The sequence below is a fragment of the Anabrus simplex genome, chromosome 2 (assembly GCF_040414725.1).
Source record: "Anabrus simplex isolate iqAnaSimp1 chromosome 2, ASM4041472v1, whole genome shotgun sequence".
Lineage (NCBI taxonomy): Eukaryota > Metazoa > Arthropoda > Insecta > Orthoptera > Tettigoniidae > Anabrus > Anabrus simplex.
In genome coordinates this window covers 456,160,724-456,178,035 of record NC_090266.1, presented here as the reverse complement: position 1 = coordinate 456,178,035, position 17,312 = coordinate 456,160,724, and the positions used below count along the sequence as shown (strand labels likewise).

The window sequence follows — 17,312 nt, the reverse complement described above, 5'->3', positions numbered from 1 at the left end:
TATACTTTATTCTAGCTATCAGCGCTCTCTGACTTCTGCTTCCCTTCCCTTTCCATGTCTCAAACCATATATAACCCATTCCTACCTTTTCAAGATAGATTTTGATTTTTGCCAGCCAACTCTCTATATAACATATATTTTTCTTGCCGTTTAAATGGCCCCTGTACCACTCTACCACATTTCCCCCGTTTTAGTCTCATCCAATAGTTCAACACTATTCTGACGCACTCTACTCATGGAGGGAAAATAAGCACTTTTGTAAGAAAAAACGACGTGGTCTCATAGAGCAAATATAATATTTATGCCACTAACAAATTTCGTACCGTGTATAATATACGCTTCACATTCACATGTACAAATGTTAACCTTACTTGTAACATTTAACAGTATTTACTTTACCTTAATAAGGATGATCCTGAATAAATGTGTTATCGCATAATAGGCATGTGTTTCTAATTGAGACGACATGAACTGATGATGATGATTGTTGTTTAAAGGGGCCTAACATCTAGGTCATCGGCCCCCTCCGACATGAATCGATCTACTGATTTATATTCCAGTGGGGTAAAATTTGTTAGTGTTGTTGTGCATCTTCGAATTTTATTTCCCTTATGGTGAAAATTTATTCGTAGTAATCTACTTAATTAGCTAGAAATTCCAATCATATATAGGATATTAATGTGAAGTTAATTTATAAGGTTACACATTTACTAAGGTGGTAGAACATTTATTTTGTAAAATAGTATCATTTACTTAATCTCTGATGACACATAGTCTGATGTTGCACGGATGGGATCCAGCCAGCAACAGTAATTAAAAGGCCGAATTGGATGACGATACTTCAGAAGAAGTAGCAGGTTAATAAACAATATGTGCCATTAACAATAAATTCCAGGTGAATTTCATCAAGTTTTGACTTTTTTTGGAAATGGAACATATTGTAATAATTTTATAAGTTCACGATCATATGTAACCTAAGTTTTTGTTAGAGATGAAATAGTAATTTCCCAGCATCGCATAAAGGTAAGGACCAACGATAATTCTGCAATTACATGTTTTTGTCTTAAATTTCTTTATTTGATTTATTGTTTCTCCCCTGAAACTGAATGCCTTCGCATGCCCAGCATCGACCCTGAATGGAGCCTTGTAAAGGCTTCAATGTATAAATTGAACATTAGTTGGCTTTCCCAGGACTTTCATTACCAAGAGATTCTTAAGTAGTCACCTGTCATGTCTCAAATTAAAAGCTTACCTGGAACATGTCAGTCTCCTCGTCCAACATGTACTCCACAATAACCGCCTGATTTCTGGAAAGAGTGTAGGAGATTGAGTGCTGTTTACTGTCCAAGATGGCCTGAAAACAGAAATTTAGCATATGACAATACCGGCAGCCTATATGCAAGTCAATTGTGAAAGAGAAGACATGTATGCAAGACAAGTACAATTAACAATGTAGATTTCGTGTATTAAGGATGTTTCCCTCATTTGTTTTTCCCAGAAGGAAGTTTTAACATTAAATATTTCCTTCCGGTTTTCCATCTATATAGACGCGTATAATATGCCTAATCACTTAATACCATGATATGACATCGATATGCATACTGGGCGTATATTTCTTCTACACGCATGTCCATAAAAAAATGAACACCTTGAAAGACTAGAGATAGGAAGTTCATATTCACAGGACATGTGCATTACTGTGTTCTGAAGATATCATTCGCATTTGAAAAATTTCGGCCCTCAGGTTCAAGGTCCACATCGATATCTCGGCGCACCACCACCGACTGGTAATATGTGCCTGCGGCTCTCGTTGTCGCTATAAACCGAAGGTAATGGATCTCTTTTTTTTTTTTTTTGCTAGTGGCTTTAAGTCGCACCGACACAGATAGGTCTTATGGCGACGATGGGATAGGAAAGGCCTAGGAGTGGGAAGGAAGCGGCCGTGGCCTGAATTACGATACAGCCCCAGCATTTGCCTGGTGTGAAAATGGGAAACCACGGAAAACCATCTTCAGGGCTGTCGACAGTGGGATTCGAACCCACTATCCCCCGGATGCAAGCTCACAGCTGCGCGCCCCTGACCGCACGGCCAACTCGCCCGGTCGGTAATGGATCAGTGTGACTTCAGCAGACGTGCAGGATGCTTCGCAGACATATGCGAGAACCATACTAGTAAATGAGTGAGTTTGAAAGAGAGCACATTACTCGCATGAGAGAACGTGATGCATCCATTCGGGAAATTGCTGCTCATGTGGGACGAAGTGTGTCGGCAGTGCAACGGGTGTGTACAGAATGGTTCACAGAAGGTCGCAGAACACAACGAAATGGGTCTGGTCGCACCACCCAGACCACCCCCCAAGAAGATCGACACCTCATCCCAATGGCATTTCAAGGACAGACACGCACCCTCGTCGGCTCTGGCGCAACAGTGGAAGAGTTTAACACATCTTACAGTATCAGGAGTGACAGTCCGTCGCCATTTATTACGGTCTGAGTTACCGACGCGTCGCCCCACTTCTCCGTCTACCGTTGACTAATGTGCATAAACAAGCTACATTGCAATGGTGTATGGAACGACGTCACTGGGGACAGGAAAGGCAGCAGATAGTGTTTTCGGAGGAATCCAGGTTCTGTTTGTTTGAAAATTAAGGCTGCATTCTGGTTCGCCGCAAACAGGGGGAAGAGCCATCACATTCACTGCATTCGCACAAGACATACAGCGCCAACTCAAGGCCTTATGGTGTGGGGTGCTACTGGGTACAATCACAAATCACTGTTTGTGCGTGTCCAGGGCACTCTAACCAGTTTGACCTACGTGAATGACACCCTGCGACCCGTAGCCATACCCTATCTGCACGATACCCCAAACGCCATACTTCAGCAGGACAATGCACGACCACATGTTGCTGCACGAACTCGTGCCTTCTTGTTGTCACATGATGTCAGACTGTTGCCCTGGTCCGACCGATCACCGGACTTGTTGCCAGTAGAAAATGTGTGGGATATGGTGAAATGACGGGTGCGGCGCTGTGACCCAAAGCCAATCACCAAAGATGAACTGTGGAACCAGGTGAATGCTACATGGATGGCTATACCACAGGACGCCATTCGCGCCTTATACACGTCGATGCCCTCACGCATGAACAAATTATAAGTGCCCATGGAGGACCTAGTGCCTAGTAAACAACAGGACACATGCTGAAGCTAGGTGACTGAAATGCTAATCGTTTATGCAGAACACATTAATGAACATGTCCTGTGAATATGAACTTGCTATCACTACTTTTTCAAGGTGTTCTGCTTTTTATGAACATGAGTGTATTTGTATTTCAGACCTATCTTCTTTAATATTAATATTTAATCCATTAGGGCTCTTAATGATACCTAACAAAAGCCACAAAGGTTTTAAACAGCAGGATTTTGGAACAGGCGAAATTTGGAGAAATTCTAAGTGACATAGCCTTCACTGATGTTATGAGTTCCGCATGAAATTCAGGTACCACGGACTGTTTCTTTGAAATAATTTCTTAGCATGACGACTAAATGTGAAATTTCATCACAAATACATGTGCTAGGCTTTCTGAACATGTTGTAGCATTGGAGAATTAGAGTATGTGAGGCATTATCTGATCCTGGAATCATTAAGAGGGGGATTCACAAGGCAGTAGTATTGGGCCTTTATCTATATAATGTATGTGTAAAATAACATGTCCTGACTGACTGACTGATTCATGATCGCCGAGGCAAAACTACTGGACATAAAAAATGAAATTATGTGGATACATTTATATTAGAATATAGGTGCTTTAAGGGAGGATTTTTGGATATTCCGTTGATAAGGGTGTGAATTTTTAAATGGAATATCCTTTAAAAATAAAGAACCACGCATTTTCGGGGGAAAATAACTGGCGCGGGGTTGAAAAAGGAAATATTTTTATGACGATAGATATATCTCAAAAACCGAAGATGTTATAGTTGTGATAATTGGTCCTTTGAAGCTCCTTCATAAATAAAGGAAAACACATTTTTGTTGTTTTTGGAATATTCACTTAGAAAGGGGGGGGGGTGAAAGGAAGTGAAAAAACTTAATTCCTTTTAAGGGGATACTTATATCACAAAAACTAGAGATTACAGACGTGAAAATTGGTATTTGGAATCTCCTTTAAAAATCAAAAAACACGCATTTTTGCAAGGGAAATCAACTTGGTGCGGAGCGAAAAAGGAGCTGAATTTTTATGAGGATACATATATCTCAAAACTGAATATGTTACAGTCGTGATATTTATTTGGGAGCACCTTTATAGATAGAGAAACATACTTTGATGGTGGGGTGGGGGGAATCAACTTAACGGGCGGGTACTGAAAGAGGAGTAGAATTCTTTTTTTTTTTTTTTTTTGAGGATACTCATATCTCGAAAACTGAAGATGTTACAGATTAGAAAATTGATATTTGGAATCTCCTTTATAAAATAAAGTAGCACGCCCTTATTTGGGGAGGGCGAAAAAGAAGTTAAATTTTTTTTGAGGATACTGATATATAAAAAACTGAAGATGTTACAGACGTAAGAACGGGTATTTATGATATCCTTTTTAAAAGTAAATAAACACGTATTTTTTGTTTTCGGAAAATCCATTTAAGAGGGTGAAAAGAATTTAAAAAGCGGGTGAGTTTTAAAATGAGTACCAGTATATCTACTTTATATGTCAATAACATTGCCTGTTACAGACGTGAAACTTGATATTCGGAAAGACCTTTGAAAATATAAGAACATGTATTTTGTTTTTGTTTTCGGAAGAGGCGCTTAACAGGGGTGGAAAGAAGTGAAGAAGTGTTTAATTATTTCTTACGAGGATACCTACATCTCAAAAACTGAATGTTACAGACGTGAAAAAAGTACTTGAATCTCCTTTAAAAATAAAAACATGTATTTTTTTCGAAAAACCCACTTAGGTGGAGGTGGGGAAAGATTGACAAAAGAGTTGAATTTTTTTTATGGGGATACTTATACCTCAAAAACTGAAGACGTTACAGACGTGGAAATAGGTATATGGAATCTCCTTTAAAAATAAAGGAACTTTTTTTTCGACTTGAGAGAAGACCGTTTCTCACATGTACAATTGTATGTCGCATGGTCATCTTAGCCCCAAAATGCAATACCACAAACGTGGTTTGCTGTTTACTTGTAGTTTTAAGAGGCCTAACATCGAAGGTCATAAACGTGGTTTACAAGGAGTTTCTGGGGGTAAAGGAAACTCAATTTTTCCTTGAGTTTTTATACTTTATACATTAGGGATTTTCAGATGTCTTAGTACAATACCGATGAATGATTACTTTTAACAAATTACGAAATCCACGCCGCGGTAACTGCTAGTTATATATGTCGACGTAACTGAAGTTAATAGAATATCACTGTTCATAATGAAAAAGAAGATCAACACAGTTCAACACAAATGAAATGATTGTCGATCGATGCAATGTCAAAGTGCACCAAGCCTACTTAGCGAACACAGTTCAAAAACCTCGAGTCTATTCTGTCACTAAGGCACAGTCTCATGAAAATATTGTTATTAAAGCGCAGTTTTGACGAAATAAATTCTGTCACTAAGGCACAGTCTTATGAACCCAAAAGGCATGATTATAGCGTCATCAGCATAGTTCGAAGGAAATTAACACTGTCCAACAAATAAACGACACAGTCTTTAGAAATGATTATGATACAGTTCGTTGCGAAAGACTGACATGAGTCAAATTGTCTCGTTTATAACTGAACTATCACTTCCCTGAGTATGTACAATAACACGACGCTAAACTATTATGTGGCGAGTCCGCCTAATTTATGCAAGTTGATGATAATGTATTATTATTATCTCGGAGAATTTCGTCCCGTTCTCAAGGATGTTAATTACTCGAACTGTTCAAGTTCCAATACACAAGTCTATCAGCTGTTGAGGACTCAAAATATTATATAACTTCCTATCTCGCACAAAAATAGAGTTCATTGTTTCCACCTTCGACACTTAGAAATCTGTACGTCCACAGACGCGAACACTTGTACTTTCCGTAAACACAACTACCGTCGGCAGTCTGCTGAACAGAGTAACGATCTCTGACCGATATCTTCAACAGCTGGCCCGCACACCGTGGCAGCTGGGAATACAACAGATACTGATTTAAGCTAACTCAACTAGGTCCTTTTTTACCTGTAGTCTGGGCATCAATCTTTTATCTTGTATGTTGCGTGCAATAGTATTCCTGATAAACAGCCCTACTACACACTCTGCCCTTCCCTTTTTAACACCCGTCAAGTACACTTTATGATCTCCAATCGCTTCTTCGTTATCTCCCTTTACCCGAATATCACTTACTCCTAGCACATCCAAATGCATCCTCTTTGCTAAGCCAGTTCTACTTCCTTCCATAAGCCCAATTAATACTGATAGTTCACGATAGAATGCCATTCCGTTCGCCAAGTTGTTTCCAAGGAGTCCATCGCCTGTCAAATGGGAGTGGGACTCCGTTACTCCCATAGGTCCGAGGCTTGCTCAAAATGTTGAGAACTCTGTAAATTCATGAAGTAGGATGCTACCCTACTTACACAAAGTCCAAGTGAGGATCTCTTCTGTAACGTGTTAGAGACACCGGTGGATTGTACAGTCCTAGCCGCCTGAGCACAAAGAGGACCATCACTCAGAATATGTCCGAGATGCCCACTCCCGTTCCACAGCAACTGGTATCCCGTTTCTAAGGACCACTTACTAGGCAAATCAGCCGTTGCCCATGGTTCACGAACTAGGACGTGACTACAGTAACCCATACCATGAACCATTCAGTACACAATTTGCGACAAAATGAAATATGCCCTTAAAATAACATAAACAAAACTGTTATATTAGAACTATGAGTTACGTCTCTCCGGTTGTTCAAATCGCCCGCTATAGCTTTTTCAGAGTATTTTAATCTGTCAGAATGAATCTGCCCGATTTTGGTTTGTGAAATTTTAATTTTCCTTCGCCACAGTGTTACATGCATCCCTCGTAAAAACTACAGGTATACAGGAGTTGTAGTTTTACATTTATAACTGTTCAAATGTTGGCTCTACAGATCTGGAGTCGTAAGACAAATGTCTGGAAAGTTGCATTTGAGTAGCCTCAAAGGTGTCGTAAAACTTGCGCCGAGTTAAAATCAGTAAAACTTCCGCCGTGGTCATCAATCATTGTAGGATCTCATTAGCGAGAGGTCTTGTTTGTCTGGGAATTCCACAGGGAAGTTTCGTGTTTCAGAATGTGACAGTGTTCACTGCCTACTTACCTCTTATCAGTGTTTTCCAGCCACTTGATAGACTTGGTTTCTTAAATAATGTCAAATCATTCAAGTAATACTTAAGCGGCTATTTTAAATTCAACGGAGATCGTCTCAATAAGACATAATGAAACAACGCTGATCGAATGAACATTTGCGACGGAAAACTTCAAATTTCAATGTAATACATGTTAAATTTAATATTCTGAAAAATGTATGGCGATGTTACGAATGTTTACAATACTTTTGTGAATTTCAGTTATTGTTAAGATTAAAAAAGCTTCTTCATGACGCTGATGGTGGAACGTAGGCCTCCCTTCACTACTTCGGGAGTTCAATGTCCGATCACTTTAGGTAGCGTTTATGCTGGACAAGGCTGGCGTTCAAAATATCATTTCTCCGTGCGGTTAGAGGCGCGCGGCTGTGAGCTTTCATCCGGGAGATAGTTGGTTCGAATCCCACTGTCGGCAGCCCTGAAGATGGTTTTCCGTGGTTTCCCATTTTCACACCAGGCAAATGCTGGGGCTGTACCTTAATTAAGGCCACGGCCGCTTCCTTCCCACTCCTAGGCCTTCCCTAACTCATCGTCGCCATAAGACCTATCTGTGTCGGTGCGACATAAAGCCACTAGCAAACAAAATAAATATCATTTCTGGTTTCTTCATCTTTATATCAGCATCACTGTTTGAAACAATTTCATTTGTCATTTATTAATCTTTTATACCTCGGGGAATGCGACAGGCCTCGCCAGGGCACACAATTTCCTTTCTTTGGCAGTAGCTATGGTTCATTCTTGACCCCAATCACTTCATAAGGGGTGCATGTCGGGGGAAACGTACGGTGAGGCAGTTTTTTTTCTGTTTTCACTGGTCATTCTTTATTCAACAAATTCGCCATCATTGCATTTCATTTGCCATCCATTAATTTTTGTCCGGTAAAGCACGTTAGACCTCGCATTCTGCAGCATTTTCTTCCTTTAGCGATATTTCATTCTTCAATCATTCTATTCCTGACCCTGTCAGCTACAAACAGGCTGTGGATATTCTTCATAAGACTGAAAGGCTGATTCCATGTTTAGACACTTGGTTTGTAAATATAGTCAAACTACGTAGTTATACACATTTCACACACTCATATAAATACGACGCAAGTCTTGTGAACGTGCAAGAAACCAACATTGATAGAGTGAATAACATTTTTTATATATTAACTAGCAAGATACCCGTGCTTCGCTACGGTATTATGCTGAAATTTATAATTGAATGCTTATTGTTTTATATATAATCCGCCAAAATTCGCGATCTGTTTTTCTGAGAGAATCCGCCAAAATTCACGATCTGACTCGTTTTCTAATAGATTACGCCAAGTTTCCTTCCATTTTACAATCTTTCTTTCCAGCAATCGATTTCGTACTTCCCGGGCTAGGTCCAGGTATTCCACCCGGCCAGTTGGGTCCCTAAATCTTCGCCATCTTTTCCTACAAGCATTTTTTTTTTTTTTGCTAGGGGCTTTACGTCGCACCGACACAGATAGGTCTTATGGCGACGATGGGATAGGAAAGGCCTAGGAGTTGGAAGGAAACGGCCGTGGCCTTATTTAAGGTACAGCCCCAGCATTTGTCTGGTGTGAAAATGGGAAACCACGGAAAACCATCTTCAGGGCTGCCGATAGTGGGATTCGAACCTACTATCTCCCGGATGCAAGCTCACAGCCGCACGCCTCTACGCGCACGGCCAACTCGCCCGGTACAAGCATTTTTAATAGCAAGCATTTTTAATATGGACCAAATCCGTCAGGAGATCCGGCGTGGTGTCGTCTTGGGTGCCTTGGCGGTACTGCATTCTCAGTCATTACCCGGCCAGGACCCGTTTCCAGTGCGGTCGGCACATCTGACGACGGTCCAGAACATTATTATTATTATTATTATTATTATTATTATTATTATTATTATTATTATTATTATTATTATTATTATAGATGTTCTGGACCCCACCGCAAGATGCAAGACTGCTACTTGGCGGTAAATTACATCGGCTACCATTGTCATTGTTGACAATGTGACCAGCACCATTGTCGCGCGTAGGCAAGTGTGCGGGATTTCTGGCGATACGAATGACATACTGTACTTCCGTGCATTATTGACCTTATTATAGAACTGAACTATTTGACGGTCAATCTCATTCCTATCGTTTATTTCAAATGTGTTTACATTTTTATTTATATGCCAGGAGAATCTACTGTAATCTAAGAATGTTCTCCGAAGGTAAAGATGGCTGTTGAAAACGAACACAGGAAAGATTTAAAATGATCGGTTTATGATCAGAATAAGTACATCGAAAATCTACAGCCTGTTTCCAGTCATTCGATAGGGCCAGGAATGGAATGAATAAAGCCCATCTAGCGGCGACAATAGGAATTGTGCCGGCTGCCGAAACCTGTCGTACTCCTCTGGGGAAATGATTAATTAATGACAAATGAAATGAAATGAAATGAAATGATATTGGACAGTGTTGCTGGAATGAATGATGTCAGGGAAAAGCGGAGCATCCGGAGAAAAACCTGTCCCGCCTCCGTTTTGTCCAGCACGAATGTTACATGGAGTGACCGGGATTTGAACCACGGAACCCAGCTGTGAGAGGCCGGCACGCTGCCGCCTGAGCAAAAGAGGCTCCTAAGTACATTATGAACAGTAAAATCAATTACTCTCACGTTCTTTTACACCCCACCGCCGTTAAGTTTTTTACGCCCCCCACAATTTTTTTTTAAAAGAAGACATGTTTCTTTATGTTTAAAGGAGATTCCAAACACCTATGTTCACGTCTATTAGCTTCAGGTTTGAGATATAAGTATCCCCATAAATATAATTCACTTTTTTTCACTTTCACAGTCCTTCCCCCCCCCCCCCCCAAGTGAATTTTCCAGCAAAAAATACTTGTTTCATTAATAGTAAAGGATCTTCTAAATACCAATTATCACGACTCTAATTTCTTCAGTTTTTTATTTATGTGTCCTCATGAAAGGAATTCAACTCCTTTTCACTCCCGCCCCCCAAGATGGTTTCTCCCCCAAAACGCGCTTTTCTTTGTTTTTAAAGGCAAAATACCAATTTTCACGTCTGTAACAACTTTATTCTTGAGATATCAGTAGCCTAATTAAAAGAATTCAACACCATTTTCAGTCACTTTTACTCCCCCCCACCCACCCAAATGGTATTTCCGGAAACTAAAAATACACGTTTCTGTATTTTTAATAGAGATTAAAAAACACCATTTTTCACTTCTGTAACATTTTAAAATTTCACCCCATTTTATTTCCCCTTAAGTGGAGTTTCCAAAAACAAATCACCTATGTTTCTTTACATTTACAGGAGATTTCAAATACCCACTTTTTACGTCTGTAACATTTTACGTTTCTCAGATATTCTGTGGATATAGTCTTTCAAAAAGTTCACCAAAATTTGTCACTCCTGTTTAACAGCCATTAATTGGATCTTCCAAAAGCAAAAAAATACGTGTTTCTTTATTTTTAAAGGAGATCCCATATACAAATTTTCAGTTCTGTAATATCTTCCGTTTCTGAGATATATGTATCCTCATTAAAGGCATTCAACTCATTATTCACCCTTTTACATCCCCTCCTATTGGGATTTATAGAATACCAAAAAATATATGTTCCTTTAAATCTAAGGGAGATTCTAAATACAATTTTTACATCTGTAAAGATTAAAAGTTTTGAGATATAGGTGCACTCATTTTAAAAATTCACCCCCTCCCCTTTTCACCCTCCCATTAATTGGATTTTCCAAAAACAAAAATATACGTGTTTCTTTATTTTTAAAAGCGATCAAAAGTACCAATTTTCAGGTCTGTAATATCTTCAGTTTCTGAGATATAAGTACCGGTATCCTGAATAAAGGCATTCAACCCCTTTTTCACCCCTCCTATTGGGATTTTCTGAAAACAAAAATATACGTGTTTCCTTATTTTTAAAGAAGATTATAAATACCAATTTTTACATCTGTAAACTTTAAAAGTTTTGAGATATAGATACACTCATTTTAAAATTTCACCCCCCTTTTCACCCCCTTATCAACGGAATATGCAAAAATCCTCTCTTAGCGAGCACCTACATCTTAATATGAATATATCCCAAAACTTTCATTTCTTTATGTCCAGTAGTTTTGGCTCGGCGATGATGAATCATTCAGTCAGTCAGTCAGTCAGTCAGTCAGTCAGGACAAGTTATTTTATATATATAGACTAGCAAGATACCGGTGCTTCGCTACGGTATTATACTGAAACTTATAATTGAATGCTTATCGTTTTATATATAACCCGCCGATATTCGCGATCTGACTCATTTTCTGAGAGATTGCGGCAACGTTCCTCCCATTTTTCAATATTTTTTCCAGCAATCGATTTCGTACTTCCCGGGCTAGCTCTAGATATTCCACCCGATCAGTTGGGTCCCTAAATCTTAGCCATGTTTTCCTATAAGCATTTTTAATGTGGATCAAATCCTTGAGGAAATCCGGCGTGGTGTCCTCTTGGGTGCCTTGGCGGTACTGAACCGGCGGCCGGACTGTAATCGTAGTCATTACCCGTCCAGGACCCGTTTACAGCACGGTCCGCACATTTTGACGACGGTTCAGAACATCATTATTATTATTATTATTATTATTTATTTTTATGTTTATTATTGATGTTCTGGATCCCACAGCAAGATGCAAGACCTCTACTTGTCGGTAAATTACATCTGCTGCCATTGTCATAGATGACAGTATGACCAGCACCATTGTCTCCCGTAGGCAAGTGCACAGGACTTCTGGCGATACGAATGACATACTTCCGTGTATGATTGACCTTATTATAGAAGTGAACAATTGCACGGTCATTCTTATACCTATCGTTTATTTCAAATGTGTTTAAATTTTTATTTATATGCCAGAAGAATCTACTGTAATCTAAGAAGGTTCTCCAAAGGAAAATATGGCTCTTGAAAACGAACCCAGGAAGATTAAAAATGATCGGTTTATGATCAAAATAAGTACACTGAAAATCCACAGGCTGTTTCCAGTCATTCAACGGGTCGGGAATGGAATGAATAAACCCCCCAGTTAGCGGTGAGGATAGGAATTCTGCCGGCTGCGAAGCCTGTCGCACTCCTCTGGGGCAATGATTAATGAATGACCAATGAAATGATATTGGAGAGTGTTGCTGGAAAGAATGATGACGGGGAAAACCGGAGTACCCGGAGAAATACCTGTCCCGCCTCCGCTTTGTCCAGCACAAATCTCACATGGAGTGACCGGGATTTGAACCACGGAACCCAGCGGTGAGAGGCCAGCGCGCTGCCGCCTGAGAGACGGAGGCTCCTTATGAGTTAAGTACATTAGGAACAGTAAAATCAATTGGTCTCACCTCCGTTTTCTCCCCGCCACGGTTAAGTTGATTTTAACCCCCCCCCCCCCAGCAAGAAAAAAGAAGGCGTGTTTCGTTATGTTTAAAGGAGGTTCCAAATACCAATGTTCACGTGTGTTACCTTCAGTTTTAAGATATAAGTATTCCCATAAAAATAATTCACTTTGTTCACTTACATTCACACTCCCCCTACCCTAAGTGAATTTTCCGGCAAAAAATATTTGTTTCTTTAATAGTAAAAAATCTGCTAAATACCGATTATCTTCAGTTTTTGATATATGTGTCCTCATGAAACGAATTCAACTCCTTTTCACACCCGCCCCCAAAGATGATTCCCCCCCCCCCCCCAAATGCGTCGTTTTATTTTTAAAGAAAATCTAAATACCAATTTTCACGTCTGTAAAAACTTTAGTTTTTATTAGATGTAAGTATCCTCATACAATTCAATTATTTTTTCACCCCCCCCCCCCGACCCTTCATTGGATTTTCCGAGAATACCTGCTTCTTTGCTTTAACAGGAGATTCCAAATACCAGTTTTTATGTCCGTAACATTTTACGTTTCTGAGATATACTGTACATATAGTCTTTCTAAAAATTCACCCCAATTTGTCACTCGTGTTTAACCCCCATTAATTAGATTTTCCAAAAACAACAAAAATAAATGTTTCTGTATTTTTAAAGGAGATTCCATATACTAAATATTTGGTCTGTAATATCTTCAGTTTCTGAGATATACGTATCCTCATTAAAGGCATTCAACCCCTTATTCACACTTTTCACCCCACCACCCCTATTGGGATTTACAGAAAACAAAAAAATACGTGTTCTTTTATTTTGAAAGGAGATTCTAAATATCATTTCTTTACATCTGCAAACTTTTGAAGTTTTGAGATATAGATGCACTAATTTTAAAAATACACCCCGTAGAGGCGCGCGGCTGTGAGCTTGCATCCGGGAGATAGTAGGTTCGAATCCCACTATCGGCAGCCCTGAAAATGGTTTTCCGCGGTTTCCCATTTTCACACCAGGCAAATGCTGGGTCTGTACCTTAATTAAGGCCACGGCCGCTTCCTTCCAACTCCTAGGCCTTTCCTATCCCATCGTCGCCATAAGACCTATCTGTGTCGGTGCGACGTAAAGCCTCTAGCAAAATAATACACACCCCCCCCCCTTTTCACCCCACACTATTTGTATTTTCTAAAAACAAAAAATACATGTTTCTTTATTTATAAAGGAGATCCCAAATACCGATCATCAGGTCTGTAACATCTTCAGCATCCGTAAGTATCCTTATTAATGGCATTCAACCATTTTTCACCCCTTTTTCACCCCTCCGATTGGGATTTTCCGAAAACAAAAAATACGTGTTTCTTCATCTTGAAAGTAGATTCTAAGTACCAATTTTTACATCTGTAAAGTTTGAAAGTTTTGAGATATAGATACACTCATTTTAATAATTCACCCCCCTTTCAACCCTCCACTATTTGGATTTTCCAAAAACAAAAAGTACATGTTTTTTTATTTTTAAAGGAGATACCAAATACCTTTTTTCAGGCTGTAATATCTTCAGTTTCTGAGATTTAAGTATCCTCATTAAAGGCATTCAACCCACTTTTCACCCCTCCTATTGGGATTTTCCGAAAACAAAAAATACGTGTTTCTTTATGTTGAAAGGAGATTCTAAATACCAATTTCTACGTCTGTAAACTTTTACAGTTTCGAGATAATGACACAATCATTTTAAAAAATCACCCCCCTTTTCACACCCCATTATTTGGATTTTCCAAAAACAAAAAATTATGTTTTCCTTTATTTTTATAGGAGTTTCCAAATTTAAATTTTCATGACTGTAACATCTTCAGTTTCTGAGATTTAAGTATCCTCATTAAAGGCATTCAACCCCTGTTTCACCCCTCCTATAGGGATTTTCCGAAAAAAATACACGTTCCTTTATTTTTAAAAAGAGATTCTAAATACCAAATTTTACATCTGTAAACTTTTCAAGTTTTAAGATGTAGAGACACTCATTTTAAAAATCCGCCCCCCCCCTGTTCACCCCCATTATTTGAATTTTCCAAAAACGAAAAAATACCTCTTTCTTTATTTTTTAAGTAGATCCAAAATACCAATTTTCAGGTCTGTAATATCTTCAGGTTCTGAAATTAAGTAGCCTCATTAAAGGCATTCAACATATTTTCACCCTTTTCCACCCTTCCTATTGGGATTTTCCGAAAACAAAAAATACGTGTTTCTTTATTTTTAAAGGAGATTCTAAATACCAATTTTTACATCTATAAACTTTAAAAGTTTTGAGATATAGATACACTCATTTTAAAATTTCACCCCCCTTTTCACCCCGTTAGCGACGGAATATCCAAAAATCCTCTCTTAGCGAGCACCTACATCTTAATATGAATGTATCCCCAAAATTTAATTTCTTTATGTCCAGTAGTTTGGGCACGGCGATGATGAATCAGTCAGGACAAGTTATTTTATATATATAGATTTCAAAATCTCAGTATTACAGATATTCACACCATTCGCTGGAACTGGAAATAAGCTACTGCGGTGCAGCGCAGGTAGAAGTTGGTTAAGACAGCTGTCAAACCACTTCTGATCCCGGCGGGGAATCTCCACGGCGCGAATTTTACTCCGCGCAACTTTTACAGAACCGCCTCAAAGATGCCAGGGAGAGGGCTAAGAGCCGGTTCAACTATCTGTTGGTAAACTAGATGGCAGTTACGCGAGAGGTAAACTACCCGGGGAGTAAATCAACTGGTACTTTGGCTTGCGTACTAACACCTGCACGTAAGCACTAGGTAGCTACCCGGAGATAGAAGCCCAATATCTAGGGAGTGTCTAGCAAAACGCCGAAACACATGCCTCACACAATTGTATCAAAATCGGTGAGGCACGTGTCAGCCCCTCCCCCTGAAAAATTGGAATATTAAAGCCGATTTGAGATTATTTCCAAATAGGTTTTGATTTTGTATCCTTGTACAGTTTCTTCGCGAAAGCTTGACATACACTGACTGACAGAGCAAATGCAACACCAAGAAGGAGTGGTCAGAACTTTATGCCAATTGCAGGGTAGACTGACGTCACTGAGGTATGCTCATGATGTGAAATGCGCCGCTATGCTGCGCACGTAGCGAACGATAAATGGGACACGGCGTTGGCGAATGGCCCACTTCGTACCGTGATTTCTCAGCCGACAGTCATTGTAGAACGTGTTGTCGTGTGCCACAGGACACGTGAATAGCTAAGAATGCCAGGCCGCCGTCAACGGAGGCATTTCCAGCAGACAGACGACTTTACGAGGGGTATGGTGATCGGGCTGAGAAGGGCAGGTTGGTCGCTTCGTCAAATCGCAGCCGATACCCATAGGGATGTGTCCACGGTGCAGCGCCTGTGGCAAAGATGGTTGGCGCAGGGACATGTGGCACGTGCGAGGGGTCCAGGCGCAGCCCGAGTGACGTCAGCACGCGAGGATCGGCGCATCCGCCGCCAAGCGGTGGCAGCCCCGCACGCCACGTCAACCGCCATTCTTCAGCATGTGCAAGACACCCTGGCTGTTCCAATATCGACAAGAACAATTTCCCGTCGATTGGTTGAAGGAGGCCTGCACTCCCGGCGTCCGCTCAGAAGACTACCATTGACTCCACAGCATAGACGTGCACGCCTGGCATGGTGCCGGGCTAGAGCGACTTGGATGAGGGAATGGCGGAACGCCGTGTTCTCCGATGAGTCACGCTTCTGTTCTGTCAGTGATAGTCACCGCAGACGAGTGTGGCGTCGGCGTGGAGAAAGGTCAAATCCGGCAGTAACTGTGGAGCGCCCTACCGGTAGACAACGCGGCATCATGGTTTGGGGCGGTATTGCGTATGATTCCACGCGACCTCTAGTGCGTATTCAAGGCACGTTAAATGCCCACCGCTAAGTGCAGCATGTGCTGCGGCCGGTGGCACTCCCGTACCTTCAGGGGCTGCCCAATGCTCTGTTTCAGCAGGATAATGCCCGCCCACACACTGCTCGCATCTCCCAACAGGCTCTACGAGGTGTACAGATGCTTCCGTGGCCAGCGTACTCTCCGGATCTCTCACCAATCGAACACGTGTGGGATCTCATTGGACGCCGTTTGCAAACTCTGCCCCAGCCTCGTACGGACGACCAACTGTGGCAAATGGTTGACAGAGAATGGAGAACCATCCCTCAGGACACCATCCGCACTCTTATTGACTCTGTACCTCGACGTGTTTCTGCGTGCATCGCCGCTCGCGGTGGTCCTACATCCTACTGAGTCGATGCCGTGCGCATTGTGTAACCTGCATATCGGTTTGAAATAAACATCAATTATTCTTCCGTGCCGACTCTGTTTTTTCCCCAACTTTCATCCCTTTCGAACCACTCCTCCGTGGTGTTGCATTTGCTCAGTCAGTCAGTGTATATTTTAAAGACTTAACGGACCCTCGAAGTGGCCGATAAATTACGCGCCGGGGAACTACGATTTATGCTGCCGATAGCGCTACTCGGATGTGATCGAACGGAAATATCCTTTTACGCGGAGGGTGTTACGCGCTCATTTACGGGT

At 40.8% G+C, this 17,312-nt stretch overlaps 1 protein-coding gene across 4 annotated transcripts in view; it reads right to left on the bottom strand.

The window, feature by feature from the left end:
- The window catches only part of Pli (E3 ubiquitin-protein ligase pellino), an 826,064-nt gene that overhangs the window by 288,517 nt on the left and 520,235 nt on the right, over nucleotides 1-17,312 (bottom strand). For all 4 annotated transcript variants that reach the window (XM_067140842.2, XM_067140840.2, XM_067140843.2 and 1 more), the window contains one exon: nucleotides 1,253-1,354. In XM_067140842.2, coding sequence (XP_066996943.1) covers nucleotides 1,253-1,354 — 102 coding nt within the window. The remainder of the gene's footprint in view (nucleotides 1-1,252; nucleotides 1,355-17,312) is intronic.